The sequence below is a fragment of the Schistocerca cancellata genome, chromosome 6 (genome assembly GCF_023864275.1).
Source record: "Schistocerca cancellata isolate TAMUIC-IGC-003103 chromosome 6, iqSchCanc2.1, whole genome shotgun sequence".
Taxonomy (NCBI): domain Eukaryota; kingdom Metazoa; phylum Arthropoda; class Insecta; order Orthoptera; family Acrididae; genus Schistocerca; species Schistocerca cancellata.
Genome location: NC_064631.1, coordinates 550,722,094 through 550,740,805, shown reverse-complemented (window position 1 = coordinate 550,740,805; position 18,712 = coordinate 550,722,094). Strand labels below are relative to the sequence as shown.

At 37.9% G+C, this 18,712-nt stretch overlaps 1 protein-coding gene across 1 annotated transcript in view; it reads right to left on the bottom strand.

The window, feature by feature from the left end:
- LOC126190686 (ras-related protein Rab-14) overlaps positions 1 to 12,376 on the bottom strand; it is a 77,891-nt gene extending 65,515 nt beyond the window's left edge. Inside the window, exons 1-4 of the mRNA XM_049931145.1 lie at positions 12,008 to 12,376; positions 11,627 to 11,740; positions 3,001 to 3,127; positions 2,803 to 2,920 (exon numbers count right to left, since the gene is read on the bottom strand). Coding sequence (XP_049787102.1) covers positions 2,803 to 2,920; positions 3,001 to 3,127; positions 11,627 to 11,732 — 351 coding nt within the window. The 5' untranslated portion in view covers positions 11,733 to 11,740; positions 12,008 to 12,376. The remainder of the gene's footprint in view (positions 1 to 2,802; positions 2,921 to 3,000; positions 3,128 to 11,626; positions 11,741 to 12,007) is intronic.
- Between the last annotated feature and the right edge of the window lie 6,336 nt (positions 12,377 to 18,712).

The window sequence follows — 18,712 nt, the reverse complement described above, 5'->3', positions numbered from 1 at the left end:
GTTGCCAATATGGTGGGTTTTCATTATCCAGTGAATATTTGTTCATTAGGTTTTCATTGAATTTGTTTACTCTAGCTGTTTGGTATTATGTTATTACCGTATTTACTCGAATCTAAGCCGCACTAGAATCTAAGCAGCACCTGAAAAATGAGACTCGAAATCAAGGGAAAAAAATTTTCCTGAATCTAAGCCGCACCTGAAATTTGAGACTCGAAATTCAAGGGGAGATATAAGTTTTAGGCCGCACCTCCAAATCGAAACAAAGTTGGTCCATTGTAATATGAGACACAATTTAGGTCGAATGAATGACGATACAGCTACAGTAGTTTGGTTCGAGTCGTAAGCTTAGCAGTTAAGCTTTACCAGGTAGCCACTGCTACGCGTCAGGCGCTACGTCCGTATTTATACGGGTACCCTTCCTTTTTCACGTGCTTCGTCTGGTTTGAATCGATTGCTTATTTTGCTTTGATCTGATAAGTGCCGTTTTCTTTGTTATAGGTGATTTCGTCACTCTAGGCTGAAAATGCATTACTGTACTGTGTCATGCATTGTTTGTCGCATTCTGATAGTGCGTGTTTACGGCCTGTCGCCGCTCGCGGCATGGCTTGCTTTTGTGCGCGCTACCGCCGCTTACAATTTAAAAAAAAAAAAGAGAGAGGAATCGTCACATTAGCGAAACAATGGCAAGAGACTGCTATTTGTTGTTACGTACACTGCTGCTTTCTTTGATAATGATCAACAAGAACCAAATAATAGACTGCGTATGATAGAAGATGTTCTGTACGAGAGTTTAACGAAAATTTTTCTCCATTTGAAAATATTTCCAGGCGCCTCTTTAGTACATTACATTCTGCACAGAAATTAGTCATCTTAGATTTAAAAATCTAGTCAATTGCCGTGCTTCATTTCTGACTGTATCACTATTAGGAATAAGAATGATACGAATATAAACATGACACGATACGTATATTCTACCGCGTTTGCTGTTGTCTCACTCTATAGTTTCGTAGTTTGTTAGGCAGATAGGATTTAAATGAGATAGCAACAAACACGAAAGAATACATGGCAAAATGTTTATACTCTTATTATTCTTATGGTGAAGAGAATACTGCATGTGATTCAAAATTCATCAAGCTCCTATTAGCAACCACCTCTTCTCACAGGTAGGAAAAAATTCAGAACGTAGAGTTGGCCATATTGACAAACATCACAAACAGTCTTGCCAGTCGGATTTTCGTAGTACATTGAAATGCTGCTACATTCGAAGATGAACAAACAATACGGAATTTGTATTTACTTCGTTGGATAATGAATGAAAATGCAGTGGTCGAAACTCGGGGCGGAGGAAAAAGCTCCTCTCCCACCTTTTTTTTTTAAATTTATTTACTCAGCAGAGGTTTTGGCGCCAGTATTTATCTTTGTGCCTACAAAGCATGCCTGTGTAGCACTACATATATTCGATGGCAGAAGTTAGTTGTGGCGTCACGTACCAACATTTTTCAGAACTTCTGCTTGCTTTGCACTCAATTCTAAGCCGCAGGGGCTTTTATGGATTACAAAAGCCAGAAAAAAAGCGCGGCTTAGATTCGAGTAAATACGGTAGAATGTTTCATATTTTATTATTGGTTTCGTTTTTATTATTGGTAGGTGTTCTGGTTAGGGATATACGTGACTGCCTGCTTTGCTGGTGTAATTCTTTGTACATGTGGATTGCTCTCAGTTATGTTACATAATTGGAATATGTGATTATTGGATTTTAAAAATTAGACAATATAAATTACATGCTAAATTCTCTTTTGTGTGGATAACAATAGTATATTTTTTTACTATGTAATTTTATAATGCGATTGATCCGTTTTTAGTTACATATTGTGATTTTTGTTGTCTGTGCCCTCATACTTCACTATCGTGCTACATAATTTCCATACACAGGGGTCTGAAGGTAACACTTTTGGGTGATGAAATTGGTAGCACGTTTTGAATGAATGACGTTGGATTACAGCTTTTGGTTTCAATTATGATTATTGAAGTAATTTCCTAGTCTGACTGCTGATAATCTCACACCAATAGTGTGGGATAACAGTTATTTTTTTTGTGCAAAGAATCTATTACTTGTTCTCAGATGACAGACAAAGCTGTGAAGGGACTAGGAGGTGTTTGGTCCACAAAACGGCACTCCACCCTTGTGATGGTCAGAACTGCTCAACTGGAACCTTTATGATGAGTAGTCTGCCTTAAACTTCCCATGAAGTCCAATATCTGGCCACTGTCCTGTCTGAACACCCCACAAAACTGGAATGCCCAACTCCACCCACTGGCCAAATGGACATCCACAATGACACCTCCTTCGAACTCTTGTGAGGTGCTGATAATGATGTCTCTCACAAGTACGTGGCATCTCTGGGTCCTTCACTGTTCACACTCGTTAAACACCCTATCACATCTAGTAATGACACTAAACATGAACAATACTAATACACACTGGTTGTCCTACCTGTCAGAATTTCAACTATCATTTACATGCTCACCGAGTGTAATTTCAAACGTGTGCTCTAACATCTGACCATGTCTTCTGTGTGCTTCCCTTTTTTTCCTTGTCAGGCAGTATATTTATCAGTCTTTGGAAAATAAACTCCTGTACCACTAATACTAGAACATTGTTATAACATAAGGTTGTGAAGGCAGTTCCAATACACAGCATTTGCAGGCATGCACTGAATAAGCTGAACATTAAATGAAGTTTTGGTAGTTTAAGTGACTATAAGGAATGTAATAATATCTATTAAGAATATTTAAACCAACAGTGCTAGGATTCGTTAAGTTGCGAGTGTCCGTCAGCCAGCTGCTAAGATGGTTGTAAGTAGATCGCCGAGTTATGTCGTACACCATCAGAGCACCAGCTGCACCCCGGTAATACGACCTACAAACAAAATTTGTTTTTCACAGCAGTAGTCCTTTTCAAATTACTCCAGGTTGACCAACTACCACTGCAAAAATTACCTTGTCACAGCTCTGAAGCGCTCCTGACCCGCAGTGTCCCAGATCTGCAATTTTATCTTCTGGCCTGAAACCTCTATAATTCGGGTTCCAAATTCTACACCTATAGTGTGAGGGCAGTCTGCCATAACTGTAACAATTCAGAAATAGCTGTTTTACTCATTTGGTGGTAACATCTAACATATTTATTACACTAAGTTAATGATAAGGGACAATCACATGAAAGCATACATGAAAACATCTCTTGCACATCATTATATTCTTTTTTGCATGCTTCTAGCAACAACAGTCATAGTTTGAGAGCAGAAAGGTAAGAGTACTTACTACCTAATGACAGAATCATTATTTTTTCTTTAAATTGGGACCTTCAATGCAGTGCAAGTTTGCCAGCTACTCTTAGACATTTTCAAATACCTCAGCATTTACATGAAGTTTCCAAAAGCTTGGATAAGGATAGTAGAAATCAGAAACTTAGCTTTGAAATTTCTTCCTGTAGTATTTGTTTTGTGATGAACATGTTAATGATACAGGAAAATCCTCAATGGAATAAAAATGTTAGAAGGAATACCATATAGTTGAGGTACTGAGGACAGATTTCTTCTGCAGTACATCTCAAATGCTTTAATTCTCTTCTGTTCCAATTTTCCCACAGCCCTTGATCCACAACCATACAATGCTGTGCTTCAAATGTACATTCTCAGAAATTCTTCCTCAAATTAAGGCCTACGTCTCTTGATATCAAATTCTTTGCCCTTTATGGGTTATTTTGCTTCCAAGACAGCAGAACTTCTTAACTTCGTGATAACCAATTTTAATGTCAAGGTTCTCACTATTCACATTTCTGCTACTTCTCACTGCTTTTGTCTTCTTCTGGTTTACTATCAATCCCTATTCAGTACACAACTATTCTTTCCATTCAACAGATTCTGCATTTCTTCTTAACTTCCACCCAACACATCAGTGAATTTTATTACTGATATCTTTTCATCTTTTATTTTCCTCATTGCTTCTTCGATGTACAGGTTAAACAGCGAGTGTGGAAGACTGTATCCCTTTTTTAATACAAGTAATCTGTTCTTCACCTTCGTTTCTTCTTGGTTCTTGTACATACTATATATTACTCGTCTTTCTCTATAGCTTACTTCTATCTTTATCAGAATCTTGCATGTCTTACACCATTTTACATTGCCTAACACTTTTTCCAAGTCAATACAGCATATGAAGGCATCTATTTTTCTTCAGTCTTGCTTCCATTATCAAGCACAATATCAAGACTGCTTCTGTGGTGCGTTTACCTTTCCTTAAGTCGAACTGATTGTTCTCTAACAGTTACTCAATTTTCTTTTCCAGCCTTTTGTGTATTATTCTTGTCAGCAACTTTGAACTGCGAGCTGTTAAGTTGGCTGTGTGATAGTTCTCACACTTATCTGCTCTTGCTACCTTCCAAACTGAATGGATAATGTTTTTCTGAAAGTCTGGTGGTGTGTTGCCAGTCTTGGATTCTACACACCAACTTGAATAGTCATTTCATTGCCATTTCCCACCAATCATTTTAAAAATTCAGATGGTATGTTATCTATTACCCTGCTTTATTTGATTTCAAGTCTTCCAGAGCACTTTTAAATTCTGACTAATACTGGATCCTCTACATCTTTCTTAACGACTTCAGCTTCTTCTTCTATCCAGTCATCCTAGACAAGTCCTCCCCCTCACAGCCCCCTCAATGTACACTTTCCACATATCCATTGGCTTCTGAATTGAACAATGAAATTCTGATTGTGCTATTGATGTTACCATCCTTGCTTTTAACTTCACTGAAGGTGTTTTGACCTTTTCTATATGATGAGTCAGTCTTTCCGACCATCTTTTCTTTCAGATTTAATCAGATTTTTCCTGCAGCCATTTGGTCTTTGCTGCCTTGCACTGCCTATGCATTTAATTCATAAGTAATTTATACTGCTGTTTTCCTGTCTTTCCCTCAATATTTAATACTTCCTCCTTTCTTCAATCCAGTATTTCTTCTGTTCCCCAAGGTTTTTTTGTAGTTATATTCCTTGTACATGTGTCTGTCCAACTGATCCCCCTTTTTAAACATGCCTACTTCTCTTCAACTGAACTGCCTACTGAAATGTCCCTTAGCATAGCATCAACAACCTTAGTAAACTCCGAACCCGTCATCATTCCGCAGTACTTCAGTATCCCACACTGAATCTTCCAAACGATTATCTTAAATTTCAGTCTACTCTTCATTGGAGGAATCTGTCTGACCACGACATAATCCAGCTGGATTCACCAGATTTCTCCCAAGTACACCACCTCCTTCTATTCTTGAATAGAATACTCGCTATTGCCATTTGAAATTTACTGCTGAACTGTTTATAGTCTTTCTACATTGATACCAGGTCTCAGCCCCATGATCTATTTTATTTGAAATCTGAAGTAAAACAACAGAATGGAGAATGTTTTTCTCCATTAAGCAATAAAGAAATTTATAACAATTAAAGATTGACATTTAGAAACTGAAAACCAGATAAAACTAATGAACAATTAGCCTTCCTAGCAGTAGTAGGGTGTCATGTCCATGCCTTAACAAATACAATGAAGAGCCAAAGAAACTGGTACACCTGCCCAATATCATATAGGATCCTCACGAGCACACACAAGTGCCACAACACAATGTGGCATGGACTTGACTAATGTCTGAAGTAGCACTGGAGGGCTGTCCACAGATCTGCAAGGGTACGACGAGGAGGAGATCTCTTCTGAAAAGTACATTGCAAGGCATCCCACAGACATGCTCATGCTCAATGATGTTCATGCCTGGGAAGATCGGTGGGCAGCTGAAGTGTTTAAACTCAGGAGAGTGTTCCTGGAGCCCCTCTGTAGCAATTCTGGATGTGTGGAGTGTCACATTGTCCTGCTGGACTTGCCCAAGTCCATCAGAATGCACAATGGACATGAATGGACGCACGTGATCAGACAGGATGCTTATGTACTTGTCACCTGTCTGAATCATATCTAGACTTATCACAGGTCCCACATCACTTCAACTGCACACGCCCTACACCATTACAGAGCTTGAACAGTCCCCTGCTGACATGCATTGTCCATTGATTCATGAGGTTGTCTCCATACCTGTACATGTCCATCCACTCGATACAATTTGAATGAGACTCGTCCCACCTGGAAACACATTTCCAGTCAACAGTTGAATGTCAGTGTTGATGGGCCCAGGCAAGGCATAAAGCTTTGTGTCGTGCAGTCATCGAGGGTAGACGACTGTGCCTTCAGCTCCAAAAGTCCATATTGATGATGTTTTGTTAAATGGTTCACACACTGACACTTGTTGATGGTGCAGCATTGAAATCTGCAGTAATTTGCGGAGGAGTTGCACTTCTGTCACACTGAATGATTCTCTTCAGTCACCGTTGGTCCCATCCTTGCACGATCTTTTACCAGCCGCAGTGATGATGGAGATTTGATGTTTTACCGGATTCCTGTTATTCACAGTACACTCATGAAATGGTCCTATGAGAAAATCCCAACTTCATCGCTACTTCGGAGATGCTGCGTGCCATCGCTTGTGTGCCGACTAACAGCACATTCACGCTCACTTTCATCTTGATAACCTGCCATTGTAGCTGTAGTAACTGATCTAACAACTGCACCAGGCACTTGTTGTCTTATACAGGCGTTGCTGACAGCAGTTCCACATTCTGCCTGTTTACACATCTCTGTATTTGAATATGCATGCTTATACCAGTCTATTTGGCATTTCTCAGTGTATATCCTTTGTTTTTTCCCTTTAAGTATTTTCTAGCCTTCCTAATACGTCGAGACTTCTGACATTACATGCTCCAACTTTTAGAACGTTACCCATTTGTTGGCCACTCTACCTTTTTCTCGTGGTCATCTTTCCTTGGCAGACCCTTCCGAAGATCCGAATGGCGGACTAAGTCAGAATCTTTTTCCAATGGACAGATCATGATGACCATAGATCAGTATTTGAAAAAAATGATGGTTGTATGGCTTGGATAAGTCTAACTTTTGATGTCCCACAAGAATACGATCCGTATGGCTGAGGAGGGGGAATAAGGGTGTCATAAGGATGGACTCCTTTCACTACATGAATGCTTACCATTCAAATAGCACCTTTTATCTGTATTTGGAGCAAAGGGAAAATTCTATAAGACATTTTTGCATACATCAGACGTACGAGACTGTACCTACTAATTCTACAGAAAGACCTACTGATCCTACAAAATGATCAGCATTGGATGATTATGTAGTTATGCACGTGGAAGACCACCTCTTCAAAAAAGTATGCCAGAAAGTAAACATCTAAGAAATGGGTTGAAATTTGAGAGACTGAGTCAACACGAACTTCCACATAAAACCTACCAATACGTGACATCAGATTTGATCCATTATGTAATTGTGCTGTATGATAAATACTTGTAAACCATGCCAGAATCTAACACTAACAATACTTTTTGGAACAGGGTTGTGATGTCATGCTGAGCTCCATCAGCCAGAGTTGGGTTCGGTTGGTTTGGGGAAGAGACCAAACAGCGAAGTCATCAGTCTCAGCAGATTAGGGAAGGATGGGGAAGGAAGTCGGACGTGCCCTGTCAAAGGAACCATCCCTGCATTTGCCTGAAGCAATTTAGGGAAATCATGGAAAACCTAAATCAGGATGGCCGGACACAGGATTGAACTGCCATCCTCTCGAATGCGAGTCCGGTATGCTAACCCCTGCGCCACCTCGCTCTGTCAGCCAGAGATCTCAGTTACGCTTATAAGAAGTTTGTATGTTGAGTTGGCAAAGTGAACAAATGTAACATCAGAAAAATAATTTTTATGCTACATATTTTCAGCATATTGAAGCTTGATAAAGGGTTTGTATACTGCCTTTTTATGTCGGATTGAAAAAAGTAGTACCAGTAGGTACAATATTTATATTTCACAATACTCAGGGGGCTTAAACAGGAATTATTAGAAGGGATGGACTCTTAGTTTAATATATTTACATAACTAGTGTTTAGAACATGTGAGATGAAACTGCAACATGGTTTTCAGATGGGGACTTCACTGTGAGGCCAAGTGCTGCATGTAAGAATTAGAAGGGAAATTACTTATTGGGCAGAGTGGCACAAACTGGAAGAGGCCTGTATTCATTACCTGATGACAACAGGCAAAAGTAAGATAATATAATTTAAATGCACACTGCACAATCCCAATACAGTTTCAGAAGTACCTCACAGCAGGCAAAACTGCAGTTTCAAATAAGCTCAATCTTAAAAAAACTTACCTGATATAATTTTTTTATAGCAACTGAAGCATAAAATAAACACACTGAAATTATATGTATACTGACACACACACACACACACACACACACACACACACACACACACACACACACACACACACACACAGTCTACTCCACAATATTTGATTGCGGCTAATAATGATTGTTCAATGAACACAATAAAAAGATGGCAAAATTTATACATCTGAAGTTCAGACAGAAATGATCAGTTTGGCTTAAAAACTATTTCACAAAAATAACTTCCACTAATGCTTTAATGCCAAGTGTCACGAATTCGCGTCATACCAAAGCTATGCTAATACTTTGAAGGTTTTTGAGTGCCAGTGCTGGTAGCTGTTAATTCTGCACGAAGCTACTTATGCTTGTGACAACTGCTGCAATCTCCTGAGCGTTTCAGGTACCTCCAAGATGTCATGTTTTTAAATTATCTTTCATCTAGAAATTTATGTTTGTATTAATGGGTTAAAATTAAGGAGAAAGATGAGTATGGATGATTAGACATTTAGAATGTGTTTCTTTTACTGCAGTCTATCAGCACAAAATTTTTTTGCCCTCAGACTATTTCTGTCTGTGGTGAACATCTTCATATCTATTTAAACCATATTCTATTACTATAAAGATAGATTGACATCAACTGATACAAACAAAATCAGCTAGACGTCATCAAATAACTAACAATGTGCTACGAACTAGGCCGCAGTGACAGCATTCATGTAAATGGCACTACTGTACATAACAATGGCACCATTCACATGACTTAGCACTGTGGCACAGTTTGAACCATACTTTTGGTTGTGCTCAACAATACGTAGCCAATTATACTGCATCTCTCAAAGATGTCACACTGATGATGATGAGTCCCACACTCCTTTACAGAGCGTAGGGGAGCGATGCGAGAGACCCGCGCCGCCTTACTAGGCAAGGTCCTAGTGGAGGTGGTTTGCCATTGCCTTCCTCCAACCGTAATGGGGATGAATGACTGTGGTGATGATGATGAAGACTACAACACCCAGTCATCTCAGCTTCATTACATTAGGACATGTTTTAAACATACCTGTTACACTGTCCTACTGAGCGAAAACTACAGTGAGGATAAATATGTTTTCATCACACACTGGAATAAAAAATTCTACACGTCCTAGATAACTTTTTCCTTATGATTGTCACATCTTCTGAGATACAAGCTTCATGATACTCTCGTTAGTGACAGTATTACTGATTCTGTATCAATTTTTGTTGAACTCATGGTGGAATAACAACCATATTTCTGTTTGTATGCACAAGCCTCCCTTAGATAACTGCCTCAAAAATGTAACCTGTGAACTGGCAGCATTCTACCATGTGTAGGAAAGTATGTTGGAAGCTTAAAAAATAAAGATAACATTTGCAGGGGCATAAGAAAAACAGGCCATGCCAGCCCTCACATACTGTGATAATCTGTTGTCCCTTATCTTTAATCCACACAATACAAATTTGTGTGCTAACGTTTTAGAGAGCTTTTCCCTATATTCCAGCAATCTATGGGTATGTTCTATTCTGCTCCATATAGCAAATTACAAAGGGTAAATTGCCTCACATAATTCAGTACACTGAAAATTAATTACAGTTTATGAATTAATGTGGTTGACTTTATCAACAACCAAGTGGGATTTCCATACCCTGTATGGTTTTTTAAAATATTACATGAATTAAACAGTAACATTTAAAAGGCAATTGTGATGCAACTAGTGCCCTTGTGGTAACCAGTTCAAACATTTTTCATCACAAGACATACAATATTTAAAGAGTAATGGGCATATACACAGGTAATTTTTGTTCGGACATCTAAAAGCTACCGTATGGAAATACAATAGTCCTAAAACTTATTTAGGAAAGAAGTTACCAAATGTGACTTGGTAATTTAACTCCCCTTGAATCAGTTAATATTGCACACATTTGTCACCTCAGTTCTGGCATCATTTTAACATTTCAGCAAACTAACACACAATCAAATGTAACAGTTGGCACCTGCAATGGTTATGCTTGTACATTACAGTTTTGATGTTAGTTTATACTGAGTGGCTGTTTAAAATCATGCTACATGTTAAATCTATACAAATCTACTAGAGATATTTAGTGTATTAGACAGTCATTCCACTTTACATGTTGTTAATAGCTATCAAGGTGACAGACGTGTAGCATAAGAGATCTAGGTTTGGCTGCACTTGGTGAAGCTAATGGCTGTGTTGTGATACTCTTCTTCTCACACATAATGTTTTCCACAATTATGCCTCTGTTCCCCTGTTTTCACTGTTGTCTGATACTTTCATATTGTAATATGTTTCAAGTTAACAACAAGATCATCCTCAGCCCAAAAAACCTGAATCCTTGTACTTTGTCAGTTCTTGTTTTGATAATGTTTTTGAGCTGTTAGTGATGTCTTAGAGGGATTGTTTCTTGAGGATTCGACCTCTCTCATGGTGGTAATGGTAATTTTCATGTTCCCATCTATAGGTACCTAAGGCAGCCCTTGGCAGTTCACTTCTTCTGTGGTGTGTATTCAGTTCTACCACAAGTGATTAGGAGCTTAAGAGGCTTTCTGATTTCTGAATGTTAGAGCTGACCTTAACAATCAAAGCTGTACAAAAATACATCTAAAACAATTGCATCATACATATTTATGCAATTATAATTAGTGTAATATTCGATTTAGGTTCATAACCTGATTAAAGTCAAAGAATATCAGAATTGTTGAAGATGAACATAATGTCATCTACATAGGAATGACTATGGCTAGATAATGTGGTTGTGGCATTTAAAATTTAGTCCAATTATCTGTAATAGTTAAGGAAAATTAAATGAAAGACCTAAATGACTACTAGACTGCAGCCCACTCCTCTAAAGTACACCAGCAAAACAGTCTCAACCATTGAACAACCTTGTACAAATATGGTAACCTTATCTCCTATGTAATATTTGTTTATTTTGTTCCATTTATTTACAGCAACACTGCACTACATTTCAGCGGCAACACTCGTGTGTAATGAAAATTAAAATGTTTCTTCACACACACAGGAATCATTTTGCGAATAGACATCCCTCAACTAGATAGGTTTATAGAAATCTAACTAGGTCTACTACTAAAACAATTTTACAACTAGACCTACAATAATAAAAGCGTAATCTTTCCCATGAAATATTACTGCATACATAACGTCAGGGCAAACTATCGTACTGAGTGCATGTTCTGGCAATATACAGACAATATATTTAATAATATAATTAGTTAACAATATTGGAAAAGTAGTTTATACTTACATTTCTTCTCGGTGAACTGGTGCAGGAGGCATGACTTGCCCACTCCCATGTCACCAATTATTATATATTTAAAAATGTAGGAGTAGTTGTACGGACCTGCTGACATTCTGACTACTGAAAAATGAGAACACGCAAAGAAATATTACGTTAATTCTAGCTTACATGTCGCCACTTCCGCGCAACGTACCAAAACTGTAAAACAGCAGTTAAAGACAGCTGTCACTGCAGGAAACACAACAAACTTTCAACTATGATAGTCACATAAAACTTTGATAACTTCCGAATGTCAGGTAACATTACACATACAATTAAACTATTTGTAGGTAATATGACGTACGTAACTACACTTTCCCATGAACAATATGATAGTCAGATAATTACCTTTTTTTTCAATATGACGCTGTTCGTTAGTAAGGCCTGTTTCGTTGCTTAGATACTACACTTAACACTAACGTAAAAGTCTTTGTTCCAGTAGGTTTCTTTCCAGTCCTTGACAGTGGAAATGATTAGACCTACCAAAATATGGCCGAGGTTGTCATGCAACTTCAAGACGAATCGTATAAAGACCGTTCCACTCAAAACACAAAGTACTGGTTTCACACGTATCAAAAAGTTCAAAAATTCTTTGCAAATATCGAGAAGGAAAAGAAATGCACACTAATGTAAATTTTATTCCTTGCAATTCATTACGATTCACTAGCATTAACACCTACTGCCATCAGAGATGTTACTGGTGAACAAGCAAAGATGATAACGGGTTGTGCAGCGGTAATTTACCGGTTGATTCATGAGTTCTAGTGACGCAAAATACTTATTTTAAACTGGAATTTTAGTATGTTGTAGATGGTTATATAGAGTTCACATCAATACGCCCCATACTCTAAATTTCAGTGTATCCTAGAATTCACTGAAATGTGAAGGGATCTAGTAGAGGAATGATTCCCCGAACAAAGACTCTAGTTAATCCCCTTTCACGGAAAGCAGTGTCAAAACGCGCTCTTTCCGCTTCAAATGGTATCGTCGAAATTATTAAGATAACAATCGACCATAAATCATTTTACAAAAAAAATAGTTTTGACTTTTACAAACCATATACTATCAAATACAACATTAGTAGGCCTATGTCAAAACAGTGGTATTCACTTCCGACTTTTTTAACACAACACCTAATGTTGTTGTTTCATTCAGATCTAAGATGAGAAGCAAAAACAGTACGTTCGTTGTGTACCGAGTGTGAGCAGTAAGCTTTGTACTCACAACGTGTTTACTATAAGTCTATAACTTTGCTGCAGATTAATAGCCACAACATCCTATCAGCAGAAATAAACGAAACAAGTATTTGCTTTTTTTCCAACTAGTGCACAACAAGGTATGTTTACTACAACGATACATTGTTATTAAAACAATAACAAGCAGAGCATGTCTACATAAAACCGAAGAGAATAGCGATAAATGCAAACTATAGTCTGACGATAACCGTTTCTTCTATTGGTTCAGGTGACAGATAGGTTTATCGAAAAAATACCTAATGTGAATAAATCAAGTGTTGCACCACACACCACAGGAAACAATTCATCGGAAATTTCTCACTGTTAACTCTTCAGAATAGAGTGATCATACATAAAATATAGAATGCACGGTTTTTCAAGGTTATTGCTAGACTAAAGCTGGGAGGAAGTGTAAGCGGAATATGCTGGTTCCAAAGTCGAATATTTTCAACAGGTCATTTCAAGTAGGAATATTTCCTGATCAACCTAAATTAATTTAAGTACGATAGTATATATATATATATATATATATATATATATATATATATATATATATATATATATAAAGGGAATAGATTATGCTTCTGATAATCGCAAACAAGTATCCTTAGTATGAGTCTTCTCCAAAATATCAGAAACGCTCATGCTCAACAGACTAACTGCTTACCTGGAAAAGCATAATATACTAACTCCAGCACAGCACGAATACCAAAAAGAGAAATCAACAGAAACAGCAATTGAATAAGTAACAGAATTTATTATGTAAGGCTTGGACAACCAAATGGTAATGTCTGGGGTTTTTCTTGACTTATCCAAGGAGTTGACACAATTAATCATACAGTCCTGGTAAATGAACTAGATAATACTGGTATTTGTGGACAAGCAGCAGACTGTACAACATCACATCTCAGTAGACTTATCCAAGGAGTTGACACAATTAATCATACAGTCCTGGTAAATGAACTAGATAATACTGGTATTTGTGGACAAGCAGCAGACTGTACAACATCACATCTCAGTAACAGGAGGCAATATATAACCATTAACAACTTACATAGATCAGAAGTTAGAAGCATTATGTATGGTGTACCTCAAGGATGTGTTATGGGACCTATCCTCTTCAGTTTATTTGTAAATAAGGTACAACGATATGAAAATGAAAATAAGATACTGTATGCAGATGACATGACTGTGCTAAATTTTTCCAACAATTTTGAAGCACTTGAGAAAAACACTGTCATATAATTCAATAATACACTACAGTGGCTCATGGACAATGAGTTAATTTCTAATCTGAAATACACTATGTACTTGGTTTGCAACATTAAACAGATGGAAGAACTCACAGATGTTTCTCTATGTGAAAAAGAACTGAAAGAATTAAATTCCGTTACGTTTTTGGGAATAATAGACAGTGAGCTAAATTGGAAGCAGCAGATAAATACTGTACCAACAGGCTAAGCTCAGTGATATTTGTAATGGAACAACTGGCTTAGTATTCACATCAAGACCTCTTGTGCACTGTCTATCATGTACTTTTTGAACTATACATGCTATACATAATCACACTATGGGATAACTCAACTACCATATGAATAAAACAGTATTAGTACTGTAGAAGAAAGCCATTTCAATTATACTGGATAAGAAGCAAAAAGAATTTTGTAGAATCTGTTTCAAAGATCTTAATACTTTGATGTTTCCTTCACTGTATACAGGGTGGAGAAATATTGTGTCAAGAAATTTTAACCCTTGATAGCTGATGCCAGTAGGAACCAAAATTACTAATGTTGTGTAGGTCAACAATACACCAATTTTCAAGAACGAAAACTTGGTGCCACATGCTCGGATTGGCTGTGGGATTGCTCTGCTGCCATTTGCCGGTTGACGGGCAGTGCTATGGTTGTCAGTTTACACATACAAATGTCCCTCGTCCTATCACTGCCCCAACATGATACACACCTGTGTCAAATAGGTCTTGCTGTTTGTCTCCACCTCACATCAGAGGCACTCACATGTAAGCTTCGCTTAGGAGCACACACACGTCACCTGCGATTTAGTTATACAGTAAGCATGGCGGCACAGTATTCGTTTGAAGAACAACGAGATATGGTTTTTGTTTATGGATTAGCCGATGGTAATGCGCGTGAAGCTCGACGGTTGTATGAGGAATGGTACTCAGCAAGGCGCCACCCACATCCGCAAACGTTTATAGCAATTTACTGGCGACTTGACGAAACAGGCTCGTTAGTGGGATATCATGGCGATGCTGGAAGACCTCGAACAAGATGGGGTGCTGCATTTGAAGAGAGTGTTCTCGAGCACTTTGAGGAAGCACCTATGACAAGTACTCAAGTGGTTGGACATGACATAGGGATCACTCATCTGTTAGTCTGGGAGGTTTTGAAGGATGACAACCAGCATCCATTTAGTTTCCACCCTGTCCAAGACCTAAATCCTGTGGCAGACTATGAACACAGGTTACGGTTTTGCCGGTGGTTTATGCATGTGTTGCACGAGATCCGACCTCCCTGCCATTGTGTTGTTTACCAACGAGTACACCTACCCTCAGGACGACCTTTACAACACTCGAAACGTTTATTACTGTGCAAGTGGAAATCCTCACATCACATACATGCACGGACACCAGGAACGATTTTCGCTCAACATTTGGGCAGGCATTGTGGGTGACAATCTGATTGGGCTAGTCCATCTACCTCCTCAACTTACCAGGGCAAATTACCTTCATTTTTTGCAAGAAACTCTATCTGGCCTGCTGGAAGATGTCCCCGTGGACATATGCCTACGTATGTGGTTGCAGCATATAGGGTGCCCGCACATAAAAGTCGTGTTGTGCGTGGATATTTAAATGAACTCTTTGATGGCCAGGTAATTGGCAGAGGTGCTCATAGGACATGGCCCCCGTGATCACCAGACCTCATGCCAACGGACTTTTTCCTGTGGGGTTCTTCAAGTTCTAGTTCACCCGCCCAGATGTGAACCACCTAGAAACAAAGAGGAATTAATGGATCACACTCAACATGACGCAAATCACGTCAGGGCAATGCCAGAAATCTTTGAAAGAGTTTGGTAAAACACCGTTCGATGTTACCAAACTTGTGTCGAGTCAGAGGGTCGCCACTTCAAACCCTGCATTAAGTAAACAATGTCCTAGCTACAAAAAAGGCCCCTTCCAGGGCTGACACTATTTGTAAAAGACTTCCTGTATGCGATTTAACAGCTGTTGATGGGTTTGTTCCTGGTACATCTTATCATGAAACTACAGTGGATGTGTCGGGACCCCTGTGGATTCGCCCCCAGGCCGCCAAAGTGGAAGGCCGGCGTGCTACCATCAAGCATGTGAGGCACTTTGGATACATCGCGATCTCCAGCAGGCAAAGCATATACAGTCATGCGTTTTCCAGACCATCTGGCAACAGAGCAGTTCCATGGCCAACCGGAGCACATTGCACCAAGTTTCCATAGTTTAAAAATTGTGAGTTGTCGACCTACATAACACTAGTAATTTTGGTTCCTAGTGGCATCAGCTATCCAGGGTTAAGATGCTGTGATACAATTTGTCTTCACCCTGTATATAAAACACCATTGTGACTACATTAAGAGATGACACACAACTGGAAACCAGTGAGACTGTTTATCCTCAAAACACAAATAACATAAAATAATCACAGTACATTTCACACAGACTTTAAATTTTTGAATGGACCTAAATATACTGGTACAAAATTAATAAAACCATTGCCAAGGAATTTATGAGACCTCAAAATTGAGTAGATGTTCCCTGCATCTCTAAAAATGTTTTTAATAGAAGGAGAATTATACAGTGTGGCTGAATACATGATCAGATACTGAGAAAAAGTTCATAGTGTGAATTATAAATGTTACAATATGAAGAGAAACTAGAGTTACAAATTAGTGTATGGAACTAAACTAGAATTAAAACTATTCATGTACAATATAAGTTCCACAAAAAATGTATTTTTAACTCTAGTGTAAATTATTTAGCATTATATACATACTATGCAAGCTATTGTATGTTTTTATTGTGTAAGCTATTATATGTATATTGTCTGGATGTAACTTAAATGACATTTCTATATTACAAGTACGTACCTGTATGATATGAAATTTATGGGACCAATAAAAATCACAAACACACCACTAAAAATAAATGTTTACCTGAGATTTCCAAAAGTTCCCATATAGTAGAAATGTTGAATACAAGCATGTGAATAACAGCAGGTATTTGAAAGTTCTCTCATGCCTTTAAACACAGAAGTTCTCAAAATAGAACCATGGTGACCCAGAATTTATAGACTGTTATCAACTTTGCAAAAAGATTTACATGAGGGTAGTGTTTTTTTTTGTAAAAAAAAGTCTTCAAGTGTCAAAATACTATAACAATAACAATAAAACATAACAATAAAACAATGTGGGTGATTGTAAAATAGGGAACAGAGAAAAACAAATGGAAACATAACAACATGCACCTTGATATGAACTGAATAATAAATGATCTACAGAAAATAACAAATTTTCTGAATGAATGTTTTCCAGTACTGAAGAAAATTGGCAACAGAAATTTTCATAAACAGATGTAGCTTCTGTAAAAGGAATTACACATATGCCCCAAGCAAAGTACAAATAATATAGTTATCTACCACAAAGCTTGAAGTAACGAAAAGTGTATAAAATACAAGAAAGTGGAAGTCAGTATGGACAGATGAAGTGCAATTCTGTGTACTGAAAGTATTTTAACTAACGTATTATCCCTTCAACTCAGGTAGCTTTTCAGAGTGTCTAAAATAAGATAAAATTGTATCTACACTAATGACTGGTATTCCAGAAGATATGGAAAGTTACAGATCTGTCTCTCTACAGTTAACATTATCAAATAATAAATAATCGCTAATGAATTACGTGAGTGAATATAACATATTTACTGATGTATAGTTTGTTTACCAAAACAGATGAATTACTGAATCAGCAAAAGTGTGAATGATAAGAGTGGTGCTTCATGCATTAGGGAGCAATAATTGCATAACAGGCATATTTTGAAATGCGTCTGCAGTCTCTGACATTATTGACCACATAATTCTATTAAAGGTGCTATGATTATTAGGATTAAGAGGAGAAGCAACTAAATGATTGTTACCATACTTGGAAATCATGGAGTGTGTACACAGTAAAGGTATCGAATGAAATGAAAATTGTAATAAAACACTTGTCAGATCCAAAATACATTAACACAGGAGTACTCAGTGTAGCGTAATAAAACCACTGCTGATTTTTCTATACAGCATTTCTACAGTTAGTTCTTCACAGGAAAGGTAGAGATCTCACGAGGTTTTTTGGTACAAAGTAATCGTAGATCAACAAGGAAACTATATTACAACTGACGAAAGGATTACATATCGCTTCACCCGGCTACCTTTCGGACTTACCTGCAGTCCGTTTCTTCTTGCAGCCACGCTGAAAGAAGTTGCTATAATGCACAAAACGAATTTTCCGCAAGCTGCTTTACTTGTTGAAGATAATATGTACATGGATGATTTTATAGCAGGTGCTAAAGATGACAATGTCGTAATTAAGTTATATTATGAGCTTACATCACTCATGGGACAGATCAGTCTACCAATGGCAAAGTGGGCCACAAATTCAAGCGAATATGGCAATCAGAAGGTGTCATAAACACTACAGATACAGAGGTACTGGGAGTCCACTGGAACACACAGACTAATACGTTCAGTGTTGTTCACAACAATGTTAGAAATCGTCCTGCCACTAAGCGAGAAGT